Here is a 19,424-nt window from a genome sequence, read left to right as displayed (position 1 = left end):
GGAAAAATTACTATCGAATAAAAAATACACATAATATTTTTTCATATTTTTTAAATAACGTCCTCAAGAACCGGCCCTGATATTCTCGATTTGTTCGAACCACTTGACGACAGTGTTTCTATGAATACAACTTTTTCTTCTTTTGACCAACCTTCAAACTCTTATGTTACCAAAACTCTCCAGGCCAGAATAATACGCGAAGCTATTGAAATTGAAAAACGATCCAACTACCTCAACAAACGAGATGTTTCTCAAAGATTACCTCATTCACTGAGATCACTAGGTACTGTCAGGCCATACATCTCAAACATTGCACACCTTCATGATAATGAATACCTACACAATTTACACAAACACTTTTATTTCTAGATGCGAAACGCGCATTTCTAGACGCTTTTCGCATCTAGAAATTTCACTGACCTGGAAGATCTCTGTACTCTGTGATGATTCTCAATTTGTTCAGTAATTGTGGGGCACTTGGTGCCAGAATTTTGGATATCAACCAACAATCGTGTATATGTTTTAGACAACATAAAAATAGAAAAGCACTCTCTAGATATTATATTGCTCTAAGTGCCAAGCATTTTTTTTGCCATCAGCATTGACTACAATGGTCATTATCCTCATGTTCTGGGTGGGCAATATTAAAACACTTCTGAGCCATACAGCTCGCTAAAATCTGTCAAACGCATTACCGATGTATTGCTGTTGAATTCAAGGATTCGCCTATTCAGTTTCATTTAGCTTGCCCCGTTTATTTCTTTGTTTGTGTGTTTGTTTATTCATTTATTTTGGTCAAATTTAGTAACTGAAGTAGACACATTCAGTTTTGATGATAATACCATTCAGTAAACTCTGTATAATTGTAATTCCAAGATGGCCACAGCTACAAAATGGCGGATCACATATCGTTTCACAACTACCACAATTTGGGTATTGAAATTACAGGGCTTGACTAATAGAATAGTAGTACACTTTGAAAAAAAGGGCCTAGGTAGCAGTCATCATACCACTCTACTCAGCAATCAGATAAAAAAATAATTTAATTGTAGGGCGTAGTATTTACATATTTTCTGAGGTTACGCAACGCCCATCGATTTTATTATTTTTTATCTTATCGATATCGTAGATTACTGAGGAGAGTGGTGTGATGACTGCTACCTAGGACTTTCCGAATAATTTTTTTAGTTTTTAGTACATTATGTACATCATTATTATCTTTTTTTTTAATAAATCCGTTTAACATAAAACATTTTTTTTTACTTGTGTTATTTTAAATTTCTATCAAAATCCCCACCATCAGACTTATCTGCCAAATTTGTTATTGGAATAGATTGATTGCTGTTGAATAAAAGAACTCGCCTTCTCCTTCTCTTTTCACCACTGCTTCTTGAGCAATTTGCCAGTCATCAAAATACTATGTGTTATCACAAAAATATACGTATACGAACCCGAGGTACTGTATATAAACAATACGCCAGTTGGCATTGACTTTAATGCTGCTAAGTGATGCCGTCGGTAATCGACTCGGGACATTTGGTAATTTCGTCTCTTTTCAATATCTTCTTGCATGAGGTTGCCGTCCATTGACATAACCTTATGTCGATGGTGCCTCCAGATGAATGTCTTTTCTGTAAGGTATTCTGTTCTGCCATCAATGACGCAATTTTCATATCATTAACCTGAAACCCATGTAATTCAAAGCTGGCATGAATGGAATATTCATCTAATGGACGATTCCAGTATCCCTATTCAGAGTTGCCACTATGAAATGTTTGGCTTTATCAACTGACATTTTGTAGGCCTTTTTTGAAATAATTCAAAGTCGGAACAAATAGAATTTGTAATTTTATAGATTCCTGGATGTTCCCGGATATATGAATCGAAGTATTGAAGTTGATATGAACAAAAATAAAAAATCCTAGGGAATTTTACTTTTTAAATTGTTCAATTGTTCGAAACCTGTCACCTATATATGTGTACCTGTTGTCACAAACATAGCATTTCAGCGTTCAAGTTCAGTTTTTTTTGCCGAGTAGTTACGTTTTGATAGTGTATTCTGTAGGTGTTAAATGATATCCTTCTCCATACCATTATTATTAACAGAGGATGTTCCAGGTGCCCTATTGAATTTCGATTTTTGATTGAGTTTCGACTGCGAAATGATCCTAAACTGTCTTGAACCGTCCTGAATCGTACTTGCTTTTGAGACTGAACTGTTGAGAACTGTTCCCGTTGCTCATGCGCATTCATGCGGAAATTTGTTTGGGCTATTTTCTAGGAAGTTTTTTAATTATTTAATTTAAATAATTGATGATTGAGGTTATATAACGTTCGAACTGTCTACAAGGATAAGCTACATAACAAAATGGACGTGATTAACGGTATTTTCTCGTCTTCAACCTCTTCATATATACGATAGATGGCACAGTGGTCTCAAAATGCGTTCTGGTTTAACCAAGTGTCCGGGACTATTTCAGACTGTTTGAGATTTTTTGTTTGTACGCATCATGTCTTGCGCAGTTTCCAAACAGTTTCGGACGTTAAAACCAGAACAAACCTAATTTATTGATTGAAGACCATTCAGTTGCAGAACTCCAGAGGTCTTTAGACTTTTTCTATCAGAACGATCCTGTTCTACTGAATACAATAAACATCATTAAGTGAATACAACAATAAAATTTCATATGGTGTATGACATGTGACGGTAAATTGCCAGAATTACCACTATTGAACAACGTACAAACTTAAAATTCCCTAGGATTTTTATTTTTGTTCATATCAACTTTAATACTTCGATTCCTATATCCGGGAACATTCAGAAATCTATAAAATTAAAAATTATATTTGTTACGACTTCGAATTATTCCAAAAAAGGCCTAGAAAATGTCAGTCGATTTAGACCAGAAAATTTTATAGTTTGAACACTAAATAGTGGTACTGGAATCGTCCATTCCCTTAATCAGGGTTTCACTTTTTTTTATTTTTCATAAAAAAACGACAAAATCATTTCCAAAATCCTCAGAGTAACATTACTCTGAGCCAAAATTAATAGTTATGATGATTATCTCTACCTTCTAGAATTGTAAACAGTAGGCGAGTTCGGATATTACCTCCAGTAACTCTTTTCACTCTTTAATCGTTCGGATTTCAGAAACAGGGAAAGGAGTGCAACTTGTGGCATTCGGTATTTTAGGAGAGGAGTAGAAACAGTTACTCTTTCGGTACCGTCTCGGTACCATAGATTTTTAAAGTAGATATACGCATTTGCCATTGTTTTGGTGTATTTAAAATTTGTAAGCGCCTGCATTACAGTATTTGTGACTGTTGTTTGTTAAAAACTTATTAACAATAATATGAATGGAAATAATGAATGTCTTTTCTGTAAGGTATTCTGTGCTGCCACCGATGAGGCAGTTTTACATGTTACCAACTTCAAACCCATGTTATTCAAAGCTGACATGAATGGAATATTCATCTAATTTCCTTAACATGGTTTCTCATTTCATTATTTCTCACTAAGAAACGACAGAATCATTTCAATTTTCTAAATCAATAATTTTGATGATAATCCCTACCTTCCAAAATTGAAAATAGTGATGAACATTCTGTTTCAAATTTTTGCCGCCACGAGACGTTCTCCAATTTCTTATGTTGGCAGCGAATTGGTGTTGTGGTCATGTCTGGCGTTTGTTGCAGAAAAGAAAGAGGTTATTGTCTACACGTGTTGAAACATTTACTAGAAGTATTATAAAAACAATTTAGAAAACAGTTAAAAATGTCTGTTTTGCAACGTGTGGTGTAAGTATAAATGATGACATAATCCAAACCGAACTCTTTTTGGGCTATTTGAGATTTACTACTGGCTTGGACCAGAAGTTATGATCTAATTGAAAATTATTTCAAAAAATTCCAAATTTTTAGTAAACCCACCACACGCAAAGGTAAAAAAGTATTGTTGAAGAAGGAACCTCAAGTTATAGAAGGACCAAAGAGGGCATTGTTTTTTCATGGAAGAAAAAGCTCGGAAACATGCAGAAACCTTCTTAAGGATTTTTATGATTTGAAGAAACCGGATGCTGTCAGTTTGAATAGGAAAAATGATATCACTATATTCGAAAATGCCAAGGAAGTTGAAAATTTTTGTAAGAAGCATGATACTTCACTATTTCTGATGGGATCACATAGTAAAAAAAGACCAGACAACTTGGTAATAGGAAGAATGTTTGATTACTCTCTGTTGGACATGATAGAACTGAATGTGGAGTCGTATGAAGGTCTAAATTCATTTCGAGGTCCAAAATTTACTTTAGGCACCAAACCTTGTCTTTTATTCAATGGACCGCTCTGGGAAGAGTCTCAAGACCTTAAACAACTGAAATCTATATTCATAGATTTTTTTCACAGAGAGTATGTAGAACACATTAGGCTGCAGGGTTTGGAGCATACCATCTGCTTCACAGCTACCCCAGATGGTAAAATCATATTCAGATCTTATAAAATGATATTGAAAAAGTCTGGCCTGAGAACTCCGCGAGTGGAACTGGAAGAAATAGGTGAGAAAAAGATACTAGTATCATTTATTTATAAGAGAAATTCCAATGATATCAGAAATGTCCGTAATGCTAACTTAAAAATTTATATATGTATGCTGTATTATAACTTGTCCTATTTCTTTTGTGAAAAAAATGAACTCCTACAAAAACTGTACTATTCAAATTGACTTCATAAATTGAATCCCATGTGAGCATTGTCTTAATACTCACTATTGAAGGTAAAATTTTGCAATTAAGAAGTAATGGGAGATAATGAGAACTAAGAGCTTTAAGTACAGGGATCTCTAAAAAAAGTATTTGTGTTTTGTAGGAAAGATGGAAGGGCTAGTTGTGTTATTCTGTGTGTCCTCTTTGGTGAAGGTTTTCTTAAACCAAAATTATTATTTGGATGCTATATCAAAGAGTTGAAGAAATTATCAACCAGTGTTGGGAGTGTAAAACTATAACAAAAATTCTAACTCATAATAATATTACTCTAGAACGGGGTCTCCAATCTACGGCCCGCCAGTGTCATCAATCTGGCCCGCGACAGCCAATGATTTACTGCCATCAATCTGGCCCGCGACAGCCAATGATTACCTAATTGTTGTTACTATTGCTGTGATGAATTGAAGAAGAAAACACAGAATGATAATTACTCAGTTAACGACAGAAATGATGACAAAGAAAACTTAACTTAAGTATCTAAGTTTAAGCATATTAATAACTAACAAATAATTGGAATGAATCACAGTAAAACAAAAACACTAATGAGATTTAGATAATTGTGATTTTCCATCGACAATACTTTGTAGTTGTGGATCAATTTTACTTGTACCAATTATCAAAAGAGATTTAAGATGGTCATCGGTTAATTGAGATCTGTAAACATTCTTTGTGTACTTCATCTTGGAAAACGTTTTCTCACACAAGTAAGTAGTACCAAAAACAGAAAACAACCCACGAGCAAAATATGCTAATTATCAAATTATTCCAGTGGAAGACTCTTATAAAATTCCAACAAAGATGAATTTTGATATTTGTTCTTAAGCATATCACTGCACCGTAAATCAGTAATTTCCATTTGGACTTCCGGAGCCAGGGTTTCAATGTCAGAATCAAAAGGATTTTGAAAAAGCTTAATTTCATTAGCAATGACATCAAAATCTGAAAAACGAGTATCAAAATTTATCTTCAAAGCACTCAAAGTTTCTATTGCAAAATTGATGGGAAATTCAGTCTCTGTAGTGTGGCTGAATATTTCACATGTTTTAAAATGTGTGAAACATTTTTTACGTAATTGCGATTGAAATAGTATTATTTTCTGTCTGAAGGATTTGATATTGGTGTATAAATCAGAGAGAAGCTGATTTTCTCCTTGCAATCTCAAATTCAGTTCATTCATATGATTTGTCATAGAAGGCTAACTTCCACATCCATTCACTATTTTCTAAATCGGCAAAAGGGCGCTGCTTCTCATTTAAAAAAATTTCAATCTCTGCTCGAAGTTGAAAAAAGCGCTTAAAGACTTTTCCGCAACTAATCCAGCGTACGGCAGTATGATATGGTAAATCATTTTCTCCAATCTTTTGAATAAACTCGCGGAATTGTCGGTGATTCAGCCCAGTGAATCTGATGAAGTTAAAAACTGATATGACTGGTTTTAGAACTTCAGACATATCCAAACATTTTCCGCACAAGGACTGTTGATGAATGATACAATGTAAGACTAATGGTTTTGAACCATCATCATTTTCTACAGCCTTTGACATAAGTGCAACCACTCCTTTATTTTTACCATACATATTTTTGCCTCCATCAGTTATAGATTTCAAATTTCTCCATCGAAGGTTCTTTTTATCAATGGCATTTTCAACTCCCTCAAAAATAGCTGCCCCAGTTGTCGTGCCGTGAATACTATCAATATCAAGAATTTCTTCATACACTTCATAGCTTTTATCTACTCCGCGAATAAAAATCAACACCTGAGCAGTATCTGACACATCCGTTGACTCATCCAATGCTAGAGAAAACCACTCATGATGTACATTTTTGTCAGACAGTTGAGATGATATATTTTCTGCGATGTCTTGCACCCTCCGAGCCACGGTGTTTGCTGACAAACTGACACTTTTAAATAAATTTACCTTTTCGGGGCATATTTCTTCGGCTACTGCAATCAAGCATTCTTTTATCATTTCTCCATTGGTGAATGGTTTGCCACGTTTTCCGATTTCAAGAGCCACACGAAAGCTAGCGCGAGTTGCAGACTCTTGTTCAGTATTCGCTTCAAAGATTGCTGCGATTTGAGTCCGCGTTTCAAAGCTTCAAATTTTTCCTTCTGCAAACTTCCTGTATACTTGTAGTAACTTTGAAGATGTTTCGATTCATAGTGTCGTTTAATGTTATAGTCTTTGAGAACAGCTATGGTTTCATTACAAATAAAACATAGCGCCTTATTACTGGACTCGATCACAAAATACTGTTTCATTTTTCTTGGAACGTTCTGCATTCACTGTCGAATTTTCGCTTCTTTTCCATACTAACAAATCACACATAAAAACAATAAGTCAAATCAAAATACGGGTGTTACTTTATTTCACAATAGACAGTTTCGCTTCCTTCGCCTTTCCTAAGCAGACTAACTCGCAGTTGCGCCGCTAGGCTTTTTATATGCAATTATTACTGCCATCTCGAGGTGATCGGAATACACTAGCTAGAACCAGAACTTTCTCGAACCAACGCGGTAATTCCAAATATTTTATTACGCCTAATGCCACCTAGCGGGTAGCTGAAAAAGATAGTACACAGTACCACTACTCGCCACTAGATGTCGTTGAGTGTCACAATAAACAATAATAATTGAAATGCAAAAAAAGCGTAAGTTTGCTTAGGTCACGCACTTTGCGACGATCCTAGTTTGAAATATAGTTAAGGGCAGAAATTGGCCCTTGGAACAAACTGAAAAAATCATTATGGCCTGAAGGCTTCAAAGTTTGGAGACCCCTGCTCTAGAAGATCTACAAGGCGAGACATTAGGTTTACTTCTCAAGTATAAAGGAGATAGAAAAGTCAGTCACTGACTGAAACAAAACAAAAAAAGTCTATTGACATCACAGTAGTTGGTTTAACAATTTCTATAAAAACTATTTGTATGTTTCGAGTTGTTATTGAGAGTTTTACTTGGCAAATTATCTGAAAGCCATATTAACTCCTAAGTGGAAGGATAAATTTTATGTTAATTATCATAAATGATAATTGATCTTGTGTGGTAAATTAATTGAATTATATTCCGAAATGTAAATGATATGAAATCAACAATTGAAACTAATAATGACCTATCTGTGATTATAAATAATAAACACCGCAACTCAATGCTAGTCTTGTCAACCACCCTGAAACGGGAATTGAGATACATGCATTTAAGTGAACTATTTTTCACACCAATATATGGATTCATGATACAGGGTATCAGGTATAACATCTCTAATATTACAGGTGATAACATAAACTTTCAGGAAGTTCAAGTTGCCTCCTTCTTCTTCTCAGTATGTGATCGTTATGACCAAAGTTTTTGTTACCTTTATCACCGTTACTGCCACTTTCACTTATACTATAATTACAATCGATAGTCAGAGTTTTTACAGTATTTACAAGTATGTCTGATCGAAGAAAGATATCCTCATTTGATGTCACTGATGTATTTTCAAGTGTATAATATCTTGAGTTGATTTGAGTGACGTTTCCATATCAATCCTTGAGGTATTCGAACTCTGAATATTCGATTTCCAAGAACGACAATTATGATACCTTGAGACCACTTCATCGAATTTTGTCTAAAACTCGAAGTTTTCCTTTTTTCTTCGCTTGAAATCACTTTCTTGCAAGTTTTGTTTCTTGCAGATAGTATTTGGAATATGTGACAAAAATAAATTGAATCTACATATGTTATGTCCTAGCAACAATTTTGCAGGTGTTTCCTCTATTGTTTGCGGGGTGTTTCTGTGAAGAAACAAGAATCAATTTATTATTAGATTGAAATCGATATTATTTCTACCATCCTATATTTCTTTCAACATTCCTTTTTTTATGACTTTGACAGCACTCTTCGCTTGTCTATTAGTGGCAAGATTGTAAGGAGCGCCAGTAATGACTTCCACGCCAGTAAAAATATCTGCAGTAAAAATTTAATACACCTAATAAAGATTTGACTTCAGTTTTATTTTTTGAAATCGAATGAATTTTATTGCCAAAATTCTCTCGTCAGAGGTAGAGACCCTATTTATCAATCACATGACCGAAGTAGGTAACAGAGCTTTTGGAAAAAAACATTTTTCCTTCTTTACTTTCGATCCATATTCTCGTAAATAATGGAAAACTTCATCCAAACATTCAAAACGTTTTTTTCGGTTATGAGAATATCGTCCAGAAATCAAACGACTCCAGGCATTCTGGAACTTTTGGTCCATTATCTCTGATGATAAACTCAAGATGTATAAACCTCCGAAGAAGCTTCCCAATCGCGCCAGCTAAACGTCGGAAAGAAATTCCAAAAATCGAAGGCCTTCAAACCTAAATAAATATAGTGACACTGAACTACTTCCAAGGATGAAAAATGATTTTCACAAAAAATGTTTGTCATGATGGAAAACTATAAAGCCATAAAACATTTTTTTCAATGTTGACTTACTTGAGAATCAAAACTTAGGAATTGCAAAAGTTATAAAGAAGCAGTACTATGTGTTTATGACACCTTAAACGGTACTTAGAATTAGTTTCTCAATGAATACAAGTGAAAAAAAAATACGCATGTGTCATCAATAAAATATGTGATGAAACACATCAGACTTCCAGGAAATCCAAAGGTAATCATGTAGAAGGTGCTGCTCTACAAGATACTCTCGAAGGTTCCTCAAATCTCAGTGAATACTATAAATACAAGTACTAGATAGTGAATAAAAACGAGGGAGACTAAGAGAGATTCTCTATGTGCACTTTACTGGATCAGAAATTGAAAATCCCAATACTGGAGTACAGAAAGCCCCTAAGAGGATGAAGGTTATATCTCGAAGTCAATGTCAATACCCGTGTTTATGCCTGCCGCAGTAGCAGACGATACGTTTGGTACTACACGTTCATTTGACCAAGGCCTACAAGCCCAGATTTTGTTCGCTTTATTCATGATTCCGGTCATGGAAACCTGTGTTCTTTTATAATTAATGAAAATATATGGACAGGTGCTTCATCAATATAATTCTTTATTAATATAGTATTTTTTGTGAAGGAGGTAATGTTCCTTAATGTTGTCTGGATTTTAACCTTCCACAATCTGAAAAATAGAAAATATGAATATCTTTCGACAGAGAATCTGCTTATGAAACTTCGTTTATGTTGGGCAGTAACTTTTGAGAAAATTTTTCAGTTTGTTTTGTTGATCTAGATTTATTAATTTTTCAGATTGCAGAAGGTATAAACTGATAAAAAATCAGAGAATTATTTTTTGCTAAATTTGAAAATATACCCAACTTCAAAATACCTATGAGCATTATCTTATTTTGATTCACCATATTTTTTTTCAACGTGCAAATTCCAAAACGAATACTAGAAGAGCACAAGATTCAAGTATTATGTTAACTAACAGATCGCGTTCAAGTAGTGAATTTCAAAAGTTCATCTTCAGATAAAATGAGCATTAAATGCGGAGTACCTCAGGGATCTGTCCTCGGCCCTTTGCTGTTTTTATTATATATAAATAAATGATCTGCAAATATATCGATTGAAGGCAAATTCACAAGTTTTGCTGACGACACGTCTATACTTTGGCATGGAAGAAGCACTGATGCACTAAAAATTAGGGTAGAGCATGATATAGGCAAAGTTAAACAATGGTGTAATGCCAATTTATTATCTTTCAATATATCAAAGACTAATATAATGTCCTTTAAATGTAACCTGGACCATATAATTCTTGAAGAACACATTGATTATAAACTAGAGAACAAATTTTTAGGCCTCAACATAGACAAAAAATCAAAATTTGGAACGCATATTAGTATACTATGCAAACAATTATCCTCAAGTTGTTATGCGATAAGGTCTATCTCTAACTCTTCGGACTATCACTCTGCTAGAAAAGCATACTTTGCACTTTTCGAATGCCACTTGCGGTACGGAGTTTGTTTCTGGGAGAGAAGCTGTCAAGACTTAATGACTCAAGTTTTCACAATTAAAAAAGAGCAGTGGGGTTCATTACCAGAGCTAGAGTCCAAGATTCCTGTAAGCCCCTCTTTTTGTCTCATCACATCTTAACAGTCTACTGCCTCTTTATTTTGGAAACAGTCTGCCTAATGCACAAAAAGCACAAAGATAACATCTCAAACTCAACTCCAAGTTATGCCACTCGTCTCACATTCAATATTCCTATCTCGTCAACAGCACAAATTAAAAACTCAATTCTTTATAATAGCAAATAATATTCCAATCATCTCCCCCTTTCAATCAGAAAGTTAACCTGCTACAGTTTCAAAAAAGAGTAAAAAAAATTTCTGCTAGATATTGTTTCGGATGACTTTGCAACTTATAATTGCAACTTATGAAATTTTTCATCACACACTTTTACCATAGACTTTTTTAAGTGTGCTTGAGCCATATTAATATCTTGTTTTAATTCTTGACCTTTATTTTATTGTTTCAGATTGATTTAGTTCTTAAGCCTGCTCTGTCAATAAAACTTAAACTTTTATGACAATAAAGCATTTCTGACTCTAACAGTGGATGACGAGGTTTTCAACTAATAACTTCAAACTTGAAAACTCGTTCAATTTTATTTACAATGCATAATTATATTTATGATTACATTTCCATGAAAATGATGTAGGTATCACATCAGGAGGGAGGATAGTGCTATTTGATATTGTGAAGTAGAAATTGAGGGAGTTGAGATATTTTTGTTTCCTGAAATATATATGATGTAATTCACCGATTCTTGATGAAAATCCATAACATATTCACAAAACACTTTATTGTGAGATTTTCACTGAACAGTTTTACAAAAACGCAACATGTGTTTCACCGTACAATTGCTTTTTTGGGTGTGTCTTTACTAACTACGTTAGTTACTATTAAAGTGTTTTTTGAATAAATTTCTAAAATATTACGTCACTCGTCAGAATATTATAATTATTATATTATATTATTTTCATCTGTGCACGAATATGATTTTCTATTGATAAGCTAATTTACATATATTACCATTATCGATTTTATTGCACAACTATATTCAATAACAGAGTATATATAGTTCATTGCTATTCAACCTCAAAGTTTTTGAGTAGGTACGCAACTGACTCTCATGATTTATAATTATTGAAATGTGAAGATTATTTTATATTCATTATCCACGTAATTAGACCTTCGGTCTGTTTGGATACAAATAAATAAATAAATAATGATGCTAACCCCAACTTGTTCAAGGTCCCCGTGCTGACTTCTCTCTCAGACGGACAAAATTACCAGATGAAGACTTGATGAAGGAGGCGTGTCGTAAACCTAAAGAACTCCAAGTGACTAAGAAGAAGAATATAAGCACTGATGAACTTGGCACAACCCATGGTCGAATACATATTGGCAAACAAGACATTCATAGTATACAAACTAGGAAAATGAAGGGACTGAAAGAACCTTCCTCAAAAAGAAGAATTAAAAAAATCATGGTTAAGAAAGCCCTGGCTGTGAATAATGATATAAATCAGAATAAGAACCAGTGAAATGGCATTACTTCGCCGATCTTGTGAAAAAGTAAGCTTCAGATTGTTGAGAACACTCAAAATGATGATTTGTTTCCGATTTTGAGAACACGGTCAATTTGAAACTATCTTAGTCCTACCGAAACCTGGTCACAGTTTGAATTTTGAATATTTTCAACATATTACTAATTGAAATTTCAAACAAAACTTTTTATCAATTTTTCCATTTCAAAAAACATTCTAGTGGCATTCATCAACTTGTAATTTGTATTAAGTCTTGAAAAGTGAAAACCCAAGAATGAAATTTTGTGGGCTGAAGTGGAAGTAACATAATAATATGAACTGGCATAATATTAACAATATACTATTCAGAAGAATAATGAAAAATTCCAGATATTCAGTGGCTATTCAAATTCAAGTCTATACAAAGGGATGTTGTAGATGATGAGAGATAGAGTCGTGTAGGTTGAATTGGAGCAAAGTTGCTTATTTTTGAGTAGACATTTTTTGTTTCGGAGATATGAAGGAAAAACCGAAAAGTTCGAGATTCTATTTAGAACATTCATTGTACAGTAGGAGTCCGATAATGCGGCACGTTCGGGACCGGCTCGGTGCCGGACTACCGAAAATTCCAGTCTATCGGGCAGTGTCCCTTCCTTTTAGTGTAGGCTTTGCCGTAAAACAAATGTATGTACTTTGTTTTTTTAACTACATACATACATAAATCGTAAATATAAGAACAATTAGGTTAATAATGTAACTACAAATACACTATGCAAATACAACAAAGTTAATTTTACATTTCATATAACGTATATACACGTACTGTAAAACATATTTCATTTAGATTTAAAAAAGTCACGAATGTCTATTTCTTTTCTAGACTTTTGGGGTTTAGTATAAAATTTATATCTAATGTTGTTTCGAAAGTATTTGTATCTGAAGGAAACTTCTTTGTATGGTCTGCATATCTTCATAAAATTTCAAGTTTCTATTTGGAACATTAATTATATTATCAGAATATGATCATAGAAAGGTATTGTCAGACTTGGGGGTATCATAAACTGAATAATATCTGTTTCAATTCCATAATGATTGTTTTTCAGAACAAACTAAATGGAAAAAAGTTTTTTTGTGTAATTCAATGTTCATATGAAAGTAAGTGTTTCGAAAGAAATTTTTTTATTCGTGTGATAGTAGTTGTTTGTAAAGTGTTTGTATCTGAAGGAAACTTCTTTTCATGGTTTGCATATCTTCATAAAATCTCAAATTTCTGTTTGGAACATTCATTTTATTGTCAGAATATGATCATAGAAGTTCTATTCAAGGTATTGTCAGACTTTGGGGTATCATAAACTGAATAATATCAGTTTCAATTTCATAACGATTGTTTTTCAGAACAAACTAAATGAAAAAAAGTTTTTTTATGTAATTCAATGTTCATATGAAAGTAAGTGTTTCGAAATTAATTTATTTTTTCGTGTAATTCAATATTCGTATGATAGTAGTTGTTTGGAAAGTGTTTGATTCTGAAGGAAATTTCTTTTCATGGTTTGCATATCTTCATAAAATTTCTAATTTCTATTTGGAACATTCATTGTACTAGAATAAGATCATAGAAGTTCTATTCAAGATAATGTCAGACTTGGGGGTATCATAAACTGAATATCAGTTTCAATTTCATAATGATTGTTTTTCAGAACAAACTAAATGGAAAAAGTTTTTTTCGTGTAATTCAATGTTCATGTGATAGTAGTTGTTTTGAAAGTGTCAGTATCTGAAAGAACTTCTATGTATGGTCTGCATATCTTCATAAATAGTTTTTATTGTAGTTATTTTCTTTCATCTTTTCTCATAGTTTTTCAATGTTGGAGAAGTAGAAAGCCAAAAAGTTTTTCTTTATTTTAAAGATACTGGATAAATGAATTTGGGTATTGGTTTTTGCTGATATATTTTATATTGGTGAATTTTCCGAATAACATTCAAAATTTCTCAGAAACTTCGTATTAGCATTAAATTAGGAAAGATCCAAATCCATTTTGACTTCACAATAGACCACCAGGACTCTTGATTCCTTAAATGGGAGATGTCTATGCTTACTTATACTGAGGCCTGTCTTTTAAGGACTGTTGAGTCGGGCGATGCATTTATGATTCAGCCTAATACTAATGGTGAGACCTATGCTTGGTCGAAACAGCGCTGTCTTAGGGTTGGATTACTAAAGCTTTGTTCTCGAGGTCTGGTTTCATTCTGTTGTCATTTATAACTATAAATAATTTGAGGTTACTGAAAAAATTTGAATGTCATTTGAAAAATTCTCCGAAGATACCAGCAAAAGCTGATACTTAACTTTATTTCTCCAGTATCTAAGAACTTATTGAAATATTTATTACTGATTACTGGTTTCTGGAATATGCAACTTCTCTCAGGAATTTCATATGAGCTTTGAATTAGGAGAGATACATTCATTAACAGTATGAAGTCAACACTAACTTATTTTTCTAAAACAATAACTTATTTTAATTCGTTGTTGCATATTTTTAATAACTGATTGACTCCCTATCAAATACCAGGAAAGTCGACATGTGGACTATATATACAAATTTAGGCTTTTCTTAAGATTCTGGAAGTTGAACGAAGTAGGAAAACGTCATTGGAAATTATTAAATATTTTTGATATCAACATATTCAGGCACTTGATAAGTTTTTGAGAATAAATTGTGGTGCATAAAAGAAACGAAGAATTGCTTCTACATAGTGATTATAAGGGTCGTAATACTTTTTTTTATTGTTGTGAAATTTCACTTTAGCTATCAAAAAATTGCTACAAAAAAATATAAATCCATATTCAAAATTGCAGAGTTGAGGCTACCTCAAGTCTGATGACAAAAAATGTTCTATGATCAATCACATTCTGATAATACAATGAAAGTTCCAATGGCAAAGTGTTAACAGATTTTCAAAATATCTGCAAATGAAAAAGATACAGCAAAAAATTGAGAATGTATCTTTTTTCCATATACATTCGAAAACAAACTAGAGTTGTTTCAATAGTACCCAAAAATTGTCAACTTTGCCACAATTCAGTTTTTTTGGAAGGTTCACATTTTTATATATTGATTTTAACAAAAGCTGTGCCCAGGAAATTTTTTGCCAGAAGTTGGTAATCTATGTTTATTAGGTACATACGTGCACCTTTATTATCAATAATATTAAATTCAAAATATAAATAACATAAATGAAATCACAAAAGTAAAATCACTAAAAGTAAGTGATAACATGAACTGAAAAGAGACACGTAAATAACAATAACCTAATACAAATCAGGATATAAGAACATGGTCAATAAAAGAAATAAATCAATTTAAACCAAAACAATATATTTTCAACTTCCCTTTCAGCTTACAATAATTTGTTCTTTGAAGATGAGCTTTTTCTCTTTTATGTTTTATTTGATCTTGTGACAGGCTTTTTTATTTTCCCAAAAAAGCATAAAAGAAGTTCAAGTCTGATATTGGTGTTCTTAACAAAATTGACCTGTGTGAAACTCAATTATGGAATAGAGAGAATTGTTGAACTATTTTAATTCTCTTTGATTTTTCTATATTGCTCGATTCACGAAATATCTTAAGCAAGAAACGTGAAACGTTCAGCCATTGTGGTCCGTAAAATCTGTATCTAGATCGTGCACATATTATTTTATAAATTAATTTTAGTGTATATTAAGTTAAAATAAGTAGATTACGTTTGTAAATATTTTTTGTTATTTACTTATTTGGACATTGTATAAAATGGAAAAATAAAACCTTTCCTCATTTTTGTGTTTTAGTCACCAAAACAGGTATTATTGGGGTGCCACAATGTATTATTTTCGGCCCTTTACTCTTCCTGATTGATATAACTGATATAGTAGGAAAAGCTGGAATGTGTGAAATCCACTTATTTGTAGATGACACCTTCATCCATTTTTCATCCACAGGCCATGGAATTTTGACGGAAACAATAAACTCTACAATAAATTGTATTCATAAATGGTGTTGCAGTAATTTACTTAAAATAAAACAAAATATATGCTCATGGCAGGGAAATCCAGATCAAAACACCTGCCAAGCCAGAATTTGGAAATTAAACTATGTGGGAACTCAAGCGGGTTGGCTGTCCTTGTTCAACTTTCACTGCCTGAACCACTGTGCATGCTGTTTTTGACCAGTGCATTGGCGTGGGATGTGGTAGTTGAGCAAACCGGCCATCGGATGCCTGCTTCCACGGGAAGCAGGCATGCCTGCTGGATACGGGAGTGACAGAATCACTTGTGGTTCTGTTATTCATTAACTGAATGGCATCCCAACGATGGCTTAATCATAAAGTGTGTGTATCCGTGCCGAGAGCTGTCTCCACAGAACCTTCGAGATACCAGGCGCCCTCTCGTCGTAGCATCGCCTTGTCTTGGTAATGTGGGGCTCTGCCGTGATTGACCTTCTTTCCCTAGCTACTCGTGGAACTTTTATGGACAGAGTGAACTTAAAAATTGACACTGAGTCTACAGAGGAGATGGATGTCGAGCTTAAGACTCCAACTGACCCTGTAAATTTAGATCAGGAGTGAGAGCTTCTCAACTCTCCAATAAGTGAACCTAAAAAAAAGGTTTGGTGGTGCAGCCAGGAAACGAGAGTCGTCTCCTTAAGAGCGGGTTACCTTATTAAACCGCCATGCACCAAATTCTTGAGCGGGTACGCAGAATCTGTCTCAGGTGAAGGAACAAACCCCCCATGAGCAGTTTAGCAAACTTTTGCGCTCAAGTGATGATTCACCAAAGGCAAAAAAGCCCTACACGGTTGAATCTAAGGCATCGTCAGGTGTAGCTGACGTGCAATGGAAAGGTTGTCGCGAGAATCTTGCTCCTTGACTATCTAAGCTATAAGCTGGGTTTATTTGGTCGAATGTGAATAAGTGTGAGCCACAGTAACCCCCTGCAGGTTGCGGTGGAGGGTCGAATAGACCTACTCACTTTAGACCTAACCTAATGTGGGAACACAATTAAAAAAATTCAAATACTTGGGTATTATAGTTTTTTCTATGGACCAATGTTTAAAGAGCATGCAAATTATTTCTTTCAAAGTAAACTTTCTATTTATTCAGATGTTCAAAATACCTTAATGTATGGACAAAAACGGTAATATGCAATGGTGTTATACTTCCCCATTTCTACTATTGCTCCACTATTTTATACCTACTGAACAAAAACCAAATTAACAGGTTCCAAAAACTATAAAACTGATCAATGTGTACCATTTTGTCATGTAGCAGACGCAATCCCTCAAAAACCATGTTGGGCAGTTAAGGATGGTTAGCAATTAAAGATTATTTGTGGAATTGGCCGCGGTGGTAGTGCGCCCGACTCACGATCGGAAGACCGTGGGTTCGATTCCCGCCTCGACCAGATATTTTTCTCGAGATAATTTATCTGGTTGAAGCTGGAATGATTCTGCAACCGTGTTAGGAATCACACGTTAAAAGGTAAGACCTCGTTAGTCCTTAGCTCGCACAAGTTTCTCAACTTCTGAGAGTTGTCGTTCGTATGGGGGCGACAGCTGATTAACGGAAAAAACAGATTTTTTTAAACCAGACACAAATAGGACGGGAACCTGAATACTTAATTGATAAAATGGATTACAATTTTGAACTGCACCAATACCCAACCAGATCAAGAAATTGCTTTTGCATACTTTAGTAAGGACAAAGACTTCTCAAAATTCTGTCGTTTTTAAAGGAGGCAAAGCTTGCAATAACGATTCAACCTCATAATTTGAGGATATAGATTATATTGACCTTTATAAAAAAATATCTGATGAAAAACTTGATTTTTATTTTAAATTATCTATATTTGTTGTGAGGCGTAAACTTGTTTTAGAAACTATATATATATATATATATATATATATATATATATATATATATATATATATATGCAACTAATTCTATATCGGTCAAACCAAGAAAAAACTGATCCAAAGGTACGACGAACACAAAAAAGCATACATAAACCCCCCATACCATATAAATCAAACCTCGCACATGTTACTTTTTCATGTCTTTTCTATATAAACTAATGCTCCAATGCACATAGAAGAAGCTATGTTACGTCATGCCACTCATAACTTTCTCAAAATAACCTCTCTGCTCATTTTCAACAGATTCACAAAATTAGGTCTAGGATTGCAACTATAACCCAACATTTTTTATCTACAATACTACTGATAAAAATCCATTTAAATTTTGACACTATAGATCATAAAACTATTATTTAACAAGCTGGAAAAATTAGAAGTGAGGAATGATAACAATGACCACAATCATATCTTGAGCAAGTTATAGTACTTAACTATAACAGATATAATATTCAATTCTTATCTCGAGGAGTGCTGCAAGGATGAGTTCTTAGCTAACTGTCAATTTATAATATTCATGAAAGATCTCAATTACATAGGAAAAATGCTGTACTTCAAAAATTTATTGTTAATGAACCACCATATGTTTACTCTAACAATAAGGTCCAGTTATTTCATGTTCTAATCATGGATTATCTTCAAACCTCCACAAAACTAATTTCATAGCATTTTCGCTTAAAAACACCACCATGAACCCCAATCTGCTGGACTTCAACTACATTTTTAGGGATGACAGTTGAATAAGATGGTCTAGGGGGAAATATTCACATGTTGCTAAATTGACTTTTTTGTGATTTTTGATTAGACAGCTACACTACGTTATTCTGTCAGTTTTGAAATCTCGAGAGTGATATATTTTAAACTTATCTCATCTAAACAATGCATTAGTCGCACAGTTTTTTGAGATGTATGATAGGAGTACCAGTATTGGAATCGTAACACTATCATGCTTATACATTTAAAATACTCAGCAGATTCTAAAAAAGTGAACACAACACAATCTGTTGAGGACGTCCATGAATATAATACCAGAAAAAAAGGCACATCAACTATTTTTAAGAATGCTACATACAATAAGTATCTGGAGATAAAAACATATTCAGGAAATATTAATGAACTGAAACACGAGTTGTTACTTTTTGCGAGCATAAATTCATACAAATGATATAGTTTTTATTCACCCTCTGAGATGTGTG

The 19,424-nt window shown here is 33.6% G+C and overlaps 1 protein-coding gene across 1 annotated transcript; it reads left to right on the top strand.

Moving 5' to 3' along the window:
* The first annotated feature begins 3,640 nt into the window (after nt 1–3,640).
* On the top strand, nt 3,641–16,096 carry Non3 (Ribosome production factor 2-like protein Non3). Its single transcript, XM_023171780.2, has 3 exons — nt 3,641–3,801; nt 3,925–4,556; nt 12,009–16,096. The coding sequence occupies exons 1-3, from the start codon at nt 3,779–3,781 to the stop codon at nt 12,299–12,301; spliced, it is 948 nt and encodes a 315-aa protein (XP_023027548.1). The 5' UTR covers nt 3,641–3,778; the 3' UTR covers nt 12,302–16,096.
* The last annotated feature ends 3,328 nt before the right edge of the window (nt 16,097–19,424 follow it).

Source organism: Leptinotarsa decemlineata, unplaced genomic scaffold, assembly GCF_025532065.1.
Source record: "Leptinotarsa decemlineata unplaced genomic scaffold, Ldec_3_MD MMD2_tig00026328_RagTag_RagTag, whole genome shotgun sequence".
Classification (NCBI taxonomy): domain Eukaryota; kingdom Metazoa; phylum Arthropoda; class Insecta; order Coleoptera; family Chrysomelidae; genus Leptinotarsa; species Leptinotarsa decemlineata.
This window is presented reverse-complemented; position numbering and strand designations above follow the sequence as displayed.